General features: G+C 39.1%; 1 protein-coding gene across 6 annotated transcripts in view; it reads right to left on the reverse strand.

Annotated features, from left to right (window-relative positions):
- Nucleotides 1-15,038, reverse strand: part of sdk2a (sidekick cell adhesion molecule 2a) — a 252,076-nt gene extending 237,038 nt beyond the window's left edge. For all 6 annotated transcript variants that reach the window (XM_073856927.1, XM_073856926.1, XM_073856925.1 and 3 more), the window contains exon 1: nt 14,361-15,038. In XM_073856927.1, coding sequence (XP_073713028.1) covers nt 14,361-14,565 — 205 coding nt within the window. In that variant the 5' untranslated portion in view covers nt 14,566-15,038. The remainder of the gene's footprint in view (nt 1-14,360) is intronic.
- Between the last annotated feature and the right edge of the window lie 1,142 nt (nt 15,039-16,180).

Below are 16,180 nucleotides of genomic sequence, written 5' to 3' on the forward strand. Positions count from 1 at the left end.
AGTCTATTGTGCACATAAATGGGTTCAGAGCGCTGAAGCTTTTTACGAAAACGAAAAACAAGGCTTGCGTCTCTTTCCCTCTCCCCCCTCTCTCCCTCTCTCTTTTTCAATCTTTCTATCAATGTCTCTATCATTCGGTCGTGTTGCCACTTTGCTATTTTATTCACAACACAAGAATGCACTCTCACTTTCCCAGGAGGATGACGCTGAATAAGGAAAGAGATGTAGAGGGCTTTGTTTCTAGCTGCTGTTTCCCTTCAGTCAAGCTTCTGTTGTTTAAATGTTTACACAGAACAGCCCAGGGGCTTGAAACAAGCTTATATGCGGTCGGAAAATGACACTCCGTCAAGAGTATCACATTTTCTTCTTTCCCGGACAATTCGAGATTACTTTAAAAGATTCGCTAATTTCATTTTGTCGAGAAGCGAGTCGTTGGCCAAGGTCTCTTCAAAAGACGTTCACGGTACGTTAAGGTTATTCAACAGAAATAACCTTCGCTGTATAAAGACTTCACATGCACGCCAGCCATTTCCATTTCGACTTAAAAGTGAAAAATTCGCCTTGAGTTTCTAAGCGAATCTGCCCGAAGCGAACGCACATGCAGAACGTTTATTAAGCCTATAATACCACAGGCGTTTCCCCTCTTGTTGCAGTAAACAAACAGAAATTGAAAAGCAAATTCATTCAAGCCGATGCTCTTTTATTTAAATTAGCCCCGAAATAATGAGTTTCCTCCGAAGGCAGGAATTTCATTATTGACAACGCTCTCGTCGAGCAGCTCACTGGCTTATCTTATCAGTCTTACGCCATTATATCTCTGTACAGGTTCTGTCTTTTCATCCATCTTAAACATCATATAATCCATCACCTGCAAAACCTGAGATTGTATTACAGCATTTCTCTGCTGGTTAGATGGTCGTGGTTTGTGCAAAACCTTATTCTTCAGGATTAGATTGAGCTTAGAAAAGTCAGGCTATGATATCATGCCGCTTTTACATCAACAGAAGCAAAGGAAAGAAAATGATATTTTGATTCGAGATAATGGAAAAAGACATTTACCGTAAAAAGACGAATCATGCTCAATAAAACGGTTGACATTTATCACGACTGTAAAAGATTGATTTTGATAGTATTGTGTCTTTAAAGGATAATCTAACAGATTGTCGGTGGCGTGTGTGTTACATTTATGCATTTGGCAGGCGCTTTTATCCAAAGACACTTATACTGTGGATATACAGAAGTTTAAGGTGAGACAATGCAAACCTGAATAAATAAATACTGTAGTATCATTTATTAATGGTAATTATCATAATAACAATGCTAACTGCATGCTAACTGTTTACAGTTGCCAGGCAACATATCAATTGCCACATTAATAATAGTAATAGCACTGAATGTGAGATCACAGATGCTTTGCCGACAAAGCGATTCATTTTATAAAGCAATATTAAGCCCAGGCTGCGGTGAAATTGACTTTTTATGGGCCTTGTACCTTATAGTGCGATAACAGCGTCTGCATTAAATGTCCCTAATCTATTAAAACATTAAATTGGTCAGTTCACAAGACGCTCGGTTAGCCTTGCAAGGAAATAAAAGAAACAGAAAACTATATTTCCCAGAGCACCTTACTGTCGGCCTAAAAAAATCAATCTTCATTCAGTACAAATAAATTGACTATTTTATAATAGCCTCGCAAATAATGTCAAAATAAAACAGCATCAACCTTCAAGTGCCATTGGACTAATGGCCTGAATTAAACATAATACATACTGAAGCTGTGAGTGGAAGGGATCTGTTGTGGTGACTGTGAATCAACATTTGTTTCCTGCATTAATAATGAATGGAAACGAATGAGATTGCAGCTGGCGTGATGATGTTTGTTCTCTAGCATCTATCAGTTGAAGAAAAACTGAACGCTGTAACAATATTAGAAGAGCAGAAGATTACAAAACTGAAGGATTCTCATTATCATCGTGAAATGAGCGGCCGAGCAGCTGGTCATTGACAGAAACTGCTTTCTTACTGACTGGAGCCAGACTGTGAATCTGGAGCCAAATGGTGATAAACACATTTTCGCAGGATTTGGTATGATGCTACAAGGAAAGGATTTTTTCTGTGAAATCTTCAGAGGAATAGTTCACCCAAAAATGAAAGTTTTTCATCCTTTTATAGAGCAAAGATATCGGACATGACAAAATTGCGCACTCATATTACTATGAATTGGGGATATTGCAAAGCCAAAGAAATGTAATATTAACCAGATGCTTCACTGCTATTGCTATAAACGGAGGAGATTGCAATGGTCAATATGGTCGCTCTAGTCCCGCCTTCCGGTAAAATGAGCCAATCAAGTTGCCTCCCAGCATATTTTTGTGATTTTCATTAGTGATGGGAAAATGAAGCCTCGAATGAAGCACTGATACTTCCACGGTACATTCACACAAGGCTTGATGGAAGGCTTGACTGAAGCGTGGCCAACAGCCAATCACATTGCTCTGGTCTTCCATAAACGTAATTGGCTGGCTCTGCCTAGGTTATTTGCATGACGCGATCTGTGGCTAATGCGCACGTTGCCGCTTGAAAAGTTGAGAAATGTTTAACTTCTGCCGAGAGCAACGGCACTGACACGGCGCCAATGGATCCACAATTTAGTTCTACAACGCATGACATCATCACCCATTAAAAGTGAATGGGAAGCGTTAACGCTTACGCCCCATGTAAATGCACCATTACTGTTTCGAACCATGATTCCAAGCATCAAAGAGGGTGTCGAAAAGAACACCATCTTTTGGTTAATCAAAAATATAGCAGTCGCTTCTGGAAGAAGATAATGAAATTCAGATGAATATTAATATTATGTGTACAAATAAAGCTTAGACAACATGTGTGTGAATGGTCAATACAATAAATGTATTTACTCATTCAAGTTCGGCAATAAATTCCAGTATGAGTTCATACAATTCGGTACTGTATTTTATTTAATAACGTTCACACGCACAAATGTGCGTACAATACTATCTATACAGTATTGTGTGAGACTAAAATGTGAATAATGCAAATAACGCACGTGACTAGCAGAAAGTGAAGCTTTTGTTTGTCATTGGTTACGTGATTTTAACGACACAAGTTTCGAATCGAGGCTTCATCTGGCACGGCCACTTTTGCTCAACACAAGTTCTGAAGCATCACTAATTTTCACAAAAGTTTCACAAAATGCTTTTTTTCTTTAAAAAGTTTTCTTCTTTAAATATATAAACATACAACATATCAAATCAAAAGAACAGACCCTCTGCTTTCAAATAAATAAACAAAATAAACGGAAAAAAAGTTTAATCTTTTCTTCATTTGAAGAGTTTGGTTCCAAAACGCGATAAACGCCATTTTTGAAAAAAATGAGTTACTGCCAGAATCAGTATTATATCAGGTCAGTAGTTAAAAGTAAATTCTTAATTTTACGCAAAATCCAATATCCGCCGTGTTATTCTGTCATCTTTTCTCCCTTTTTTCCCAAAATGCGACAAAGGCCACTGCTCCTTTTTTACAGAACGCAATAAATCCATTTCTGATATTACAGCCCACCAGTCACGCAATGTAAACAAACAATGGCGGACGCGCTGAGTCCACGGAGTCCTAGTTTTCCTCATCTACTTTGTACTTCGTGATCAACAAACAAAACAAAATAATACTTTAATTGCATCGCTAAACCTGTGATGGTTTTCTGTGATGGGAAAGAAACGTAAGCCATCAGCATCTAATATTTTCCCTGAGAGGCACTCGGGAGACGGGTGCTTGTTCTCCCGACAGCATCAAGCTTCTCATGCTAACACATTGACCCCAGAGGATCTTATGAAAAACTTTCCATAATTTTACTCAAAGTCAACGAAAATCGAGCAGGACCAAAAACATTTTACAGCTGATCTCTGTGAAAGACGTTAAGCGAGGACGTCAAGTAACCGCAATGACAGTGATCTTAATATGACAAAGGAAGTGTTTTGATTAATGACATTAATGTTTATATTTTTAATTAGTGTGTACAACTAGTCAACTAAGTGAATATAACATGGCAAAGATGAATGCACATTTATATAGGCTATTGATTCAATAGATTTATAGCATTTTGAATAAAAACTTGTCATGGATTTATTGCATTTTGTGGAAAAAATTATCCGTTTTTATAATAAATCTTTGAAAATCAACTTATGGATTTGAATTTTTTATGTTTTTATAACCTAAAGATGCTATGTGAAAGTTTGTAACAGAAAATAGTTGTTTTCATCTTGTCACTTTCTTGGTATAGAAAACACGTTTTTACCAAAATTTGTCAAAATGGATTTATTGCGTTTTGGAACCAAACTCTTCATTTGTTCTCTTTTTATAACCTCTTAAATATGGGTAGGTTTCTTAAAAATACAAAATTTTGAGCAAAAAGCTGAAATAATAGCATTTTTGTAAAGGACTTTTGTTAGAGATCAGATTCAGAATGATGATCAAAACATACAAAGAGTTATTTTACGTTTTTGAATTAGTTGATGCTTCAGTTTTTTATAAGTTTCGTAAGAGCGCCACTTGGTGGATAATAGCGGAATTAAAGATTACCGTAAAGACTCGTCAGGGAAGTGCCATTGGCAGGAAACGTTTTTTTTTTATTGACGAGATAACTTGTAACAATGGAAATAGAGTTAAAAAGACTTTGGGCCCTATTTTAACGATCTGAAACGCAAGTGCGAAGCGCAATGCGCAAGTGACTTTGTGGGCGGTTCTTGGGCGCTGTTGCTATTTTCCCGGCGGGAGAAATAACTCTTGCGCCAGGCGCAAATCAATAAGGGGTTGGTCTGAAGTAGGTTCGTTATTCATAGGTGTGGTTTGGGCGTAACGTCAAATAAACCAATCAGAACGCTATTCAACATTCCCTTTAAACGCAAGGCCGCAAGTTCCATGGCGAGTTGCTATTATTAAGACGGATTTACCAGGCGCACGCCAGGCGCGGTTCACAGCCGAGGAGACCGACGTTCTTGTAAGAGCAGTCAAAGACAGAGAAGTTGTTTTGTATGGGGATGGAAGAAACTCGCCCAAATCAGCGTAGGTTAAACAGGCGTGAGAGGAAATAGCCACAATTGTCTCATCAGCTGGCATCCCCATCGTTGCGTCAGGAGACGGGGGAATCCCAAGCTTGTCAGCAAAATCGGGCACGCCGTGTAACGGGAGGTGGATCTGCCACTACACATGACCTGACGCCAGCAGAGGACATCGCTGCGTCGCTCACCGCTGAAAGGGTTTGGGGGCTTTGAAATCAGACCCAAGAAACGCAAGCAAGGTCCAACCCCAAGTACACTTACAAATCAAGTTCATATACATTAAGGTTTCTTATGAAAACATTGTAATTATTATTTGCATAAAATAAACGTAATACAGCCACACAACAAACTAATGAAAATATTTTAATCGTTATTTGCATGAGATTTTTTTAACGCAGCCACACAATAAATAAAAACTATCACCACAATGCTCACCACTATGATTTCCCTTATCTCATGTGTTAATATTTTTTATTGTAACAATTTATGATTTGCATCTATGTAGATTAGATAAGCAAAGTGTGTGCGCGTTGTGCACGCTATATGGTCAAGCATGCGCCCTTAAAATAGCATAATGAACCACGCGCAACGCGGCACTGACTTTAGACAATTTTTTTTTTTTGGTCAGTGGCGCAATTGTTTTTTGAAACTGCAAAATAGCATCAGGGATGGTTTGCGCCGGAACACGCCTCCTTTTTTGCGCTGAACCGCACAGGGAGCGCAAGTTCATTCCCTAGTTTGCCGATGTGCATCTGTGGAGGGAAAAACCCGCTGTGCGCCGGTGCAAAATACGAATGATACATGCGTCACTGACAAAGTCAATTGCGCTGGGTGCAAGATAGGGCCCTTTGGGTGCATCCCAATTCGAAGGCTACATCCTCCGAAGGCCATATTCGAAAGCCAACGATGTCGTCACATTGCAATGAAGGCTGTCCTAATTCGGAGGCTCATTTAAAAGCCTTCAATGTGGCCTCCAAATGCATCCTTCACTTCCTGTATAATGAAGGATCCATCAGATGGTATATTTTGCAACTTTACTTATTTTACTATTATAAATGATGTTTTAATGGTGCGAATTAATATTATTGCTGGAATATTGTGCGAGTTGCATTTTACTTTTGTATATTTCTACGGTTGTTTATTTTGATATACTGTTGGGTAGTTAAATCTGCATCAATGCATCATATTCTCTAAAAGAAACTGAAAAAACGTGCATCCAAATTCAGGCTCTGGATCCTTTTAAGGCCGCAGACTTTGAAGGCAAGGCTTGGTTTTTGAAGGCTGCAGCCTCTAAAGGCCACAAAGCCGGTCTAGCCTATGGGGGGAGTTGCGTCACTAGCTGTTCCCGCCCACTACACTTGTCAGCGGGACACAACAGCTAAGACCTATTAGACTTTGCTGCTAAACCATAATTATGTGCAATAAGTGATTGGGATAACCATGACTAAAGGTGTGTGTGAGCCTGTTTATTTAAGTTATATTATATTTTTATATTTTAGCTGCTTTTATTTATTTTTATACATATGTGTGTGTTAATATAAGCGTGTTGCACTGTTTTAGATGGCACTTTAATTTCGTTGTACTTGTTACAATGACAATAAATTTGAACTTGAACTTAAAAATAAATATGGAGCCAGATTTTTATTTTTTTTATTTTAGTAAATATAACACATTGATGCAGATCAAACTATCAAACAGTATGTTAAATTCACCAACCTTAAAAATATACAAAGGTAAAATGTAGCACGCACAATATTGCAGCAATGATTTTAATTCACGTCACTAAAACATCATTTATAATAATAAAACAGTGACAATGACCTTTAATTTGCAAAATACACACTTTTATTTAACTACAGTTCGGAATGTTTATTTCAAATACCTAGACGTCACAGGTGCGCATTGAACCTTGGGATAGCCAAGGCTGTGAAGGATACATCTATGAATCCTTGGTTTCAGGGGAGAAAAGGCCACATTTGGAAGCTTGCATATGAAGGAGATTTCGATTTGGCACATCCTTCGTCGCAGCCCATGACGTCATCGGCCTTTAAATACGGCCTTGGAAGGCCGCAGCCCCTGAATTCGGATGCACCCGTTGTGTCCTGTTGACAGGCGTAGTGGGCGGGAACAGCAGGTGACTCAACTCCCACTGGCTAGAGTAGACCGTCTCATTTCAGTTCGGTTTGTGGACTTTATAGTTTCCATCCTTTGAAGACCAAGTACTGGCTTTAAAGTCATGTCATTCAAAGGATCCAGCGTTTAAATTGGGGTGCACTCTTTTGCAACCTTCAATATAGTGTTATTTATTGCAGTTTGATCTTTAGAAACAAAACTTGATTTTTAATTGTTGGTCAGAAAATTGTTTAGTTGTGATATTAGCACTTGATTTTAGATATATCTGTCTTTCTCCATTTAAGTAGGTCAGATTTTAGTCTTGGGTGACTGAAATAACTGCCTGGAAGCGTTGCAAACATGGCTGCCTAGTAGCGTGACTTCCCTAAAGGGACTTTGACCTTATGTCATAAGAGATACAGGAGATTTTTTTCTTAATTTAATGTTACTTACATTAAGCTATTTTCAGACAAAAAGTGGAAAGGCCAAATAGAACTGGAATATCAAAATTGGATGGAGTAATTTAATGTTACCTTGGTAGTACATTTTTAAAGTTTTTGAAATATAAATTACAATATCCCTTGTTTTTAAAAACCCAGATGTTCGTCCTTGTGTTTCACAACAACGGCATAACATAATAGAAAAAGGAAAGAATAGAAAACCGAATATAATACTGGGTTGGCATGTCATTGCAGTGAATAAATAATGACTTCATTTCATTTTGGGGGCGAGCTGTTCTTTAAGACATAATCAAAACTAGCCTGATAACAATATTGTTCCAGCACTGTTTAATGAAAGGACGTTATTATGTGTATAATAAAATGGCTTATTTCCCTCACTCAAAGCCAACAGATAGAAAACAAAAGGATCTCCTGCGGGACCATATTGGAAGGCAGTATTCCACGTATGCGATGCTACATCTAACTATCTTCACCTCCACCGCAAACACTGACAGTCGCACACCCTCAGGCTTACTGCAATTACCCGGCACAGGCCCTAAAGTCTAAACCTATCTGATTATATTACCATTCTGCACAATCCAAACAGTTTTGCCGCATGAACGAGTCCGTTTAAAAGCCTCCTGAAGCGAGATACAGACTCGCATGCAGTCTGTCCGTGAGTTCTCTTATATTAGGCAACAAACATATTTCATCTCAAGGCAGATTATTGTAAACCACTGCTCAGATAAGAAGTAAAGTTTGACATCCATTAATACAAAAGGCAGAGGCTGTCAGAGGTCACGCTGCCTCATTTTCATGCAATTTATTCATTCCCGATACCGGCCGTATGAATAAACATCAGCGGACTGCAGCAGTGGAAGGCGAGGTGTCCGCACGGCGTCGGCATGGGAAAACAGGAAGTGGGCTGTCACTCTCTTTCACCTGAGGCTCTGAACCGCGGCCGTCTTGCTGGGGAGTGTAGAGAAAGGCGGGCATTTTGTCAAAAATTCACCAGACATCTGTTGGCATACCGAGACCTTGCCTAGAAGACGTTTAATTAAAGAAGTGTCACGCAGCATAGAGATAAATATGCTGTAACTGGAGCTCGGGCGCATAATTATGGCAGGGCATCTAGAGAGTTGCGGTCTTCCATGCTCATTACGGCCCATCTGGGACATCAAAACAGAGAACTGGGGTCTCGTGTGTTCATATGGAAACAAGCTTTCATTGGTGGTGCTTCGGTAGTAAAGAAACATCCCCATCTAAGTTTGTGCCTTTGATATCTACAGCTTTTTAGGGAAATGGGGCAGAACCTCCTTATCTGTTTGACTACATCGCACCTTTGCGCATACAGTACATGTTAAATTAATGATGCATTGTAGTGCTGGGCGGTTTGACCAAAAATTTATATTACAGTTTATTTTAGGAATCTGTCAGTTTCAACTTTTATTAACAAACTTTCTCATGTGCTTTTTGATCGTCATGTCCATCATCGCGCATCACTGTCATCACACGCAACTCTCTGCTGCATGATGCAACTCGCATTGTAAACAAGTATAAACAAGGCTTACGCCATGTCAAAACCAGACGCGATGTGATATGATTCCAGGCAATTTGTCTATCCATACTGAATGCAAAAAAGGGGCGTGGTGTGATGCAATCAATCACAAAACACAGCCAATCAGAAGAGTTCTTTCTATTAATGCGCCCTGAAGAGTGCATACACATACAGAGACGCATCCCTCCGCTTTTCTATAGCCTTCCTTGTGCAACATGAGGGATATGTCACGCTTTAAGAAGCCATGTCTACATAATTGAAACGTTTATATGCAGTCCAGTATCTCATTAATGTCAGTTTCAGAACAGTGGACCAATCAGAAGACTTTTTGCAAGCTTTACAGTTTCAAGTTGGCATTGCGACAGCTTAATCTGACTGCAACATGGCGAAAGAGGGGCAAATGCCTCTCAAGACCCTCACTTTCTGCACTGCGCTTTTTAAAGGGGACTTTTAACAAGATTTTTTAGGATGTAAAATAAATCTTTGGTGTCCCCTAGGGGTGTCATGATTCTCCAAATCTTCAATTCGATTACATTTTCGATTCTATGGTCACGATTCGATTCGAAAGACAAAAAATGCTATATGCCATTATTATTTATTATTATTATTATTATAGTTTCACATTAACATGCACATTGCGTGCTTCTTCTCGCATGTGAGTTTGTGGGCTTCACTTTACGCGAGAGAGCTTGTAGAGAAAGGATTCCTTCTTGCACGCACATGACATGAGGGCATGCACGATCCCATTTTTTAATTCGAAGTTCGGGTTGTGACTTCATTTCGATCGATTTCGATTTAAAATCGAAATCGTGACACCCTTAGTGTCCCCAGAGTACATGTGTGAAGTTTTAGCTTAAAATACCATATAGATGATTTATTATAGCATGTTTAAATTGCCACTTGCAGGTGTGAGCAAAAATGTGCTGTTTTTGGGTGTGTCCTTTTATATGCAAATTAGCTGATGAAATGCAAACACTGATCACCACAATGGTGGTTTGATGAAATTGAAAATCAATTGTGCTGTCAATTATTCTCTCTCTTTCTTTCTGCACTAAATGTCAGTGCCATTGTTGGATAGTTGCAGATAAAGGGGCGGTATTATTATAATAAGATCCCCTTCTGACATCACAAAGTGAGCCAAATGTAAATTACCTATTTTATACATGCTTGCAGAAAATGGTTTACCAAAATAAAGTTACTGGGTTGTTATTTTTTACATTTTCTAAGTTGACAGAAGCACTGGGGACCCAATTATAGCACTTAAACATTGAAAAAGTCACATTTTCTTGATATATCCCCATTCCATTACCGTTTAAACCAGTATACACCCAGCAATCATGATATTGACTTGTGTATAACGTGTGCACTTGTGTGTGTGCGTGTATTATACTACTTAAACTAAAGAGAAGGCAGTTTTAATCGCATAAAAATGAGGATTCAAATAAAAATCGTTTCTGAAAGCATGGAGGATTATAAAAACAATCTGAATATTCAAAAGATGGCTGACAGCTGTCGAGTGATGCAACAAAGTGCCAGTAAGACATTGTTTGGGTCCAAAGCAGGCAAATTTCAATATAACAATCAGGATTAGGCTTAAATCCATGCAAACATCTTTGTCCTCATACGCACACACTTTTTACAGATTTCTGAGTTAAAGGATCTGAGGAGATTTCGAGAAACATGCATGGTATGGTCTACCAATGTGTTACTGGTGATACTCTCCAAAGAAGACTAGCTTTGTGTGTGTGTGTGTGTGTGTTTTTCAATGATCGGTCTCAATGTATCCGTGCAAATAAGTGTCATGTTGTTGGCTCCATCTCTCGCACTGACTCTATCAGGTATCCCAGTGGAATTAGAGCCCGGTTCGCTATTCAACAAAGCACGAGAAGCACATTCTGCCTTTGGATAGAAAACACAAGCGCATGACACCACCGCGTCCCCAGAGACCCCTTCAGCTACTCGGTTCCCTTAATTTATGAAACGCTCAACACTCCACGAGGACGCCTCGACGCGTTCCTCCGCACCTCGTACAGCAGTCACGCTGACTCTCATTAGTAGGCAGCTCCAGAACAAATACAGCATCCCCGCAGGGGAACGGCGGGCTTCAGAGGTCCACCGCTCCCTGCCGGTAGTTAATGCCACCTTCCGTGAAGGAAAGAGTCTGGCTCCTGCATCTTCTTCACGCCACCCTCCGTGACAGGTACCCATTTGGTCGTTCTGGGCTACAAAGTCTGGCAGGCTCAAGTGGAGCCAAGCAATTGATCACTAGAGAAAGTCTTGAGGTGAAAAAGGTTCAGAGAGCTTTTTCTACCCATTGACCAAAGTGCCGGGTTTCCATTCAGTCCCGACTAAGCTCCCTTAAAGCTATCCAAGGGCATTGAAAGTACACTTAGGGATGAAAACAAGAGTCGGATCAATACGAGAAAAACAAAGCAGCCCTGGGCAGTTCTGAACAAACACCCTGCAGACCTCGTATATAGGCTGCTGATGCATATAGACTCGGTGGCAGGATGCTAATAAGAGTCAGCGACACCGGTGCTATGCATAATAGGACACACCTGAATACTTCTCAGATAAGAAAGGGGACCCTTATATCTCAATGCGGCCGGTTCAAAGACTGACATACTCAAGGACTATGCTGCTTTTAGCACTGAGGGCATCACAATTATCAGATGCGCCTCAGCCTATCCAAGCCTCTTGGCAGTGAATGCATCAGCGGTGCCTGTAGTTTAAGATCTGTCAAACAGAATAGATCGCTGGGCCGTATATCAGCCATCTGCCTGAGGATGCCGGGACCATTTTTACAGGAGCTAATAGATGAGAAATGCACCCTGTGGACAGAGCAGAACACCTTGTCAAGAGGTAAAATACCCCCAGGAAGGAGCTGAATAAAAGACAGATGGTAGTACATTCTGGGAGATGGATGTAATTATGTTGTTGGTTTACGTAGTTGAAATTTGCACTACAAGTCAATTCTGAGTCAACGTACAGGTCAGAATCGCCATAGATATTGAGGAGGTCCAAGCACCCCCAAATTCACAGTTGTGTTTAATCATTATGAGTTTTTCGATGATTCTTAAAATGTTACACACCAAATTATTGCACATTAAGATACAGCTTTGGATGCAAATGACATTTATTATCCTTAATTGCTATAATTAAAGGAAATGGGTTGAATGCTACAGTAGTCTATCATTTCAAATCTGACATTAATTGGTACAATTGCTATATTTTTATAGCATGTGCTCAATACACCAAGTTAATAAAACCACTAATAAAAAATTAGACAACTACTTCACTCTTAAAGGAAAACACCACCGTTTTTCAATATTTTACTAAGTTCTTACCTCAACTTAGATGAACATACCTATCTTTTTTCAATGCGTGCACTTTATCTTTGCGCAGCGCGTCCTGAATGTGTTAGCATTTAGCCTAGCCCCATTCATTCCTTAGGATCCAAACAGGGATGAATTTAGAAGCCACGGCCTCGGCGCGCAGTAACATCATCACTCCTGACTACTCCCCTCTCGCATCAATATTAAGTTTCGTGATATAGTCACATATTTTTTTATTCTTTTTTCGTGCTATTATCACGAATTTTGGCGTTTTTTTCGTGATCGTATAACTAATTCCTGTTTTCGTGTGATATTCACGTATTGGTTACTCAACTGTTTTTCTTATTTTTAAACCATTGTCGCTTCGGTTTAGGGTTAGATTTGGTGCTTGCATTACAATGTCACTTTATATATAGGTTTACTATTTTTTTCTGATTTTTTTTTTATATGTCGCCTGGCGTTAGGGTTAGTGTTGGGTTTGGTTAGGGATGTCATTTTATGTAAGTCTAACCCTAAACCAAAGCGACAATGGTAAGAAAATAGGACAAAACAGTTGAGTAACCAATTTGTGATAATCACACGAAAACGGGAATTCATTATACGATCACGAAAAAACGTGAAAATTCGTGATAATAGCACAAAAAAAGACTATATAACAAAATTTTGTGAGACTGGGCTGTATTATTGCACCCGTGGACGAAGTGCTGCAAACTAAGTGCTCTTCCGCCATACAATATAGTTCTCATTTTTATCTACTTAAAATAAATGCCACGTTTTATTTTGTGCCACCATACTTACTCGTGTAACTACTCATGTAACAGTCTTTAAATAGGGAAAACATGGAAGTGTTTGGTGGCTTCTAAATTCATCTCTGTTTGGATCCTAAGGAATGAATGGAGCTAGGCTAAATGCTAACATATTCACGATGCTCTGTACAAAGATTAAGTGCACGCATTGAAAAAAGGTAAGTTTGTATTAATTAATCTAAGTTGAGGTAAGAACATAGTAAATATTGAAAAACGGTGGTGTATTCCTTTAAAAATCATAGAAAAAAAAAACGTTTTTGGCTGAACGGTAAGAACCTTACACAACCTTTCTGTTTCACAAAACACTCTTTGTAGATAAAAAATGCTTTTTAGATTATAAAAAGTATAAAATAAATGTTTTTTTGAGGATAAAAAAGGTTCCTCTGTGCCATCGCTGTGAAGAACCTTTAAAGCACTTTTAAGAGTGTCTTAAAAATGATTACAACAGCTGCCATACACGTAATATAACTTAAAATAGGTCTAAGCCTGTGTTTATATTTGCCATTTAAGTTTTCCTACAGTATGATATGATTGCAAGTTAGTTGAACACAGGTTGTGCGCTCCAGACAGACCCCTCTCCTCAAACTTTGTTCATTGTGTGGGTGTGGTGTAGTAACTACAGATAGAAAGAACACAGTGTGCAGTGTTAATGTGTAGCACTTGTGATCTCTCCCTTGGGATCCGTCTAAAATTGATGGGGCAGACAGAGACCCTAGGGTATTACTTCAACCACACCTGTCGGTATCACATCTGATCATATACTTCAAACGTCAATGCCAATAATGAAATACTTAATTTATATTGCAAATAAGATTACTTTGTATGTCTCAAACAATGCAATAATGATTAAATAAAGGCATATTTGGGGTTAAATACAAGCTAAAAACATATAAGATTCATTTTTACTCATTCTCATATACATGTAGTTTCTAAGCAGTGTTGGCTCCAAATTAGAAATGTTTCATTTGTTTTTTCTTTAAACGCACGTGTGAGCCCTGTCTCTTTATGTGTCCACTATAAGATACGAGACATACCTTGCGCCCAAGTGTTACTGATGACACCAACCACCAAAATCCAACCGGCACTCCACTTCAGCGTTATCGCGCTCCTGGACATGATGCTCCAACGCGTATCTGTTCTCCCGCGCCGAGTTGGATACATGTTGCGCCGTAGAGCGATGCGAGACACTGTGCGCGTGGCTCCCGCGCGTTTGAATCCGGCGTGCACTGAGGAGTCCATCAAACAGTCCGTTTACCAAACAAACCAATTATTGCCACAAAGCCTGAGGTGTCAAACTTTAAAAACTGTGCGTTCACGAACTACAAACATTGAAATTATTATAAGTATTATTATAAGTATCGTTAATATTTAATTTAACAGGCTTTGTCGCTGAAACCCAAACAAAAGTTTGACTATAAGAAAACGAATATAGACATTTTATTTTAAGTAATTCTCGGCTGAGACGAATTCAGTCTTTTGCGTTCAAAGGAAGAAAAGTGTCTGAATGGATAGATTCCCTCGCATCCCTGCGCGTCATATAGCATCTCATGAAGATGCGCTCTGGAAGCGACGCTGTAAATCCACTGCAGGTGAAAAGTAAGGTTTAAATTAGTAGACACTCGCTGAGGAAATATTCCGTCCAGTACGATCTGTGTTTTTCCCCAAAATGCAGTGCCCGTGTCCTTTCAGTGCACCGAGCAACAATGTATGAGTGCCTGAAAACTCAGGACTGAAGCTGAACTCTGCGTTGCGGGATGTCGCCACAATGCGGTGATAAGGAGAAGTGCATCTCGGTTAATGACGATGAGTGGATAATATTCATTGAGCTTCATTAAAACTAGCTCAGATTGCGGCGAGGCCATGTTTTGAAAATATTTCAAGAGTTTGCAACACAAATAAGCACCAAACTTTGTTTATCTATATTTTATTAATCAGTGGGGGCTACAATCATACAGCAGTTCACAGTTTCCTGTGAGCGAGTATTATAAAGTTAACTCTGGAAAATACATTCTCTGTTTGACAAGAGCACACATTAAGCTCCTAAGGAAACATTGTTATTAGCTCTCTCTCTCTCTCTCTCTCTCTCTCTCTCTCTCTCTCTCTCTCTCTCTCTCTCTCTCTCTCTCTCTCTCTCTCTCTCATACACACACACACACACACACACACACTGAGACCGCAGGCTCAGTGTAAAGCTTTGATCCTGAGGACACAAATCTGGTTTTAAATTCCGAACAGATCCACAGACTACTGCACACTTCTTACTAGAGCATGCTATGACTCACATACTGCACAACTTATCAAGTTACATCGCACTGAGCATTGAGAAAAAGGGAAGAATCAAAAAAATGATAACTCATATTCTAAATATAGGAATATTGGCTGATGTGTTACATAATCAGTTTAATGCTTTATGCATCCCATAGTAATCTTGACAGCACGAGGACAATAGATGTGATAAAGATATTGTGGTGGTGGTGATGATGATGATGGTGGTAATGATAATAGTGGCAGTAGTGGTAAGGAATGGTGATGTTGATCAAATGTGATTGTTGATAAAAATGATAGTGGTAATGATGGTGGATAGTGTTTAAAGGGATAGTTCTGTCGTCTTTTTACCACACAGTGTAATCAACTGTGTGCTTACCATCATTTTTCAAAATATCTTTTGTATTCAACAGAATAAAGAAATTCATACAGGTTCAGAACAACATGAGAGAGTGAGGAAATTATGAAAGCAGTTGTTGCAGCTACAATGGATCCACTTATTTAAATATTGTTATTCCAAAGCCAAAGACCATTTACATTTCATAAAGTAAAGCAATTTCTTTATTTTTGTTTACTTAGACAAAATATT

Source organism: Misgurnus anguillicaudatus, chromosome 19 (genome assembly GCF_027580225.2).
Source record: "Misgurnus anguillicaudatus chromosome 19, ASM2758022v2, whole genome shotgun sequence".
NCBI lineage: Eukaryota > Metazoa > Chordata > Actinopteri > Cypriniformes > Cobitidae > Misgurnus > Misgurnus anguillicaudatus.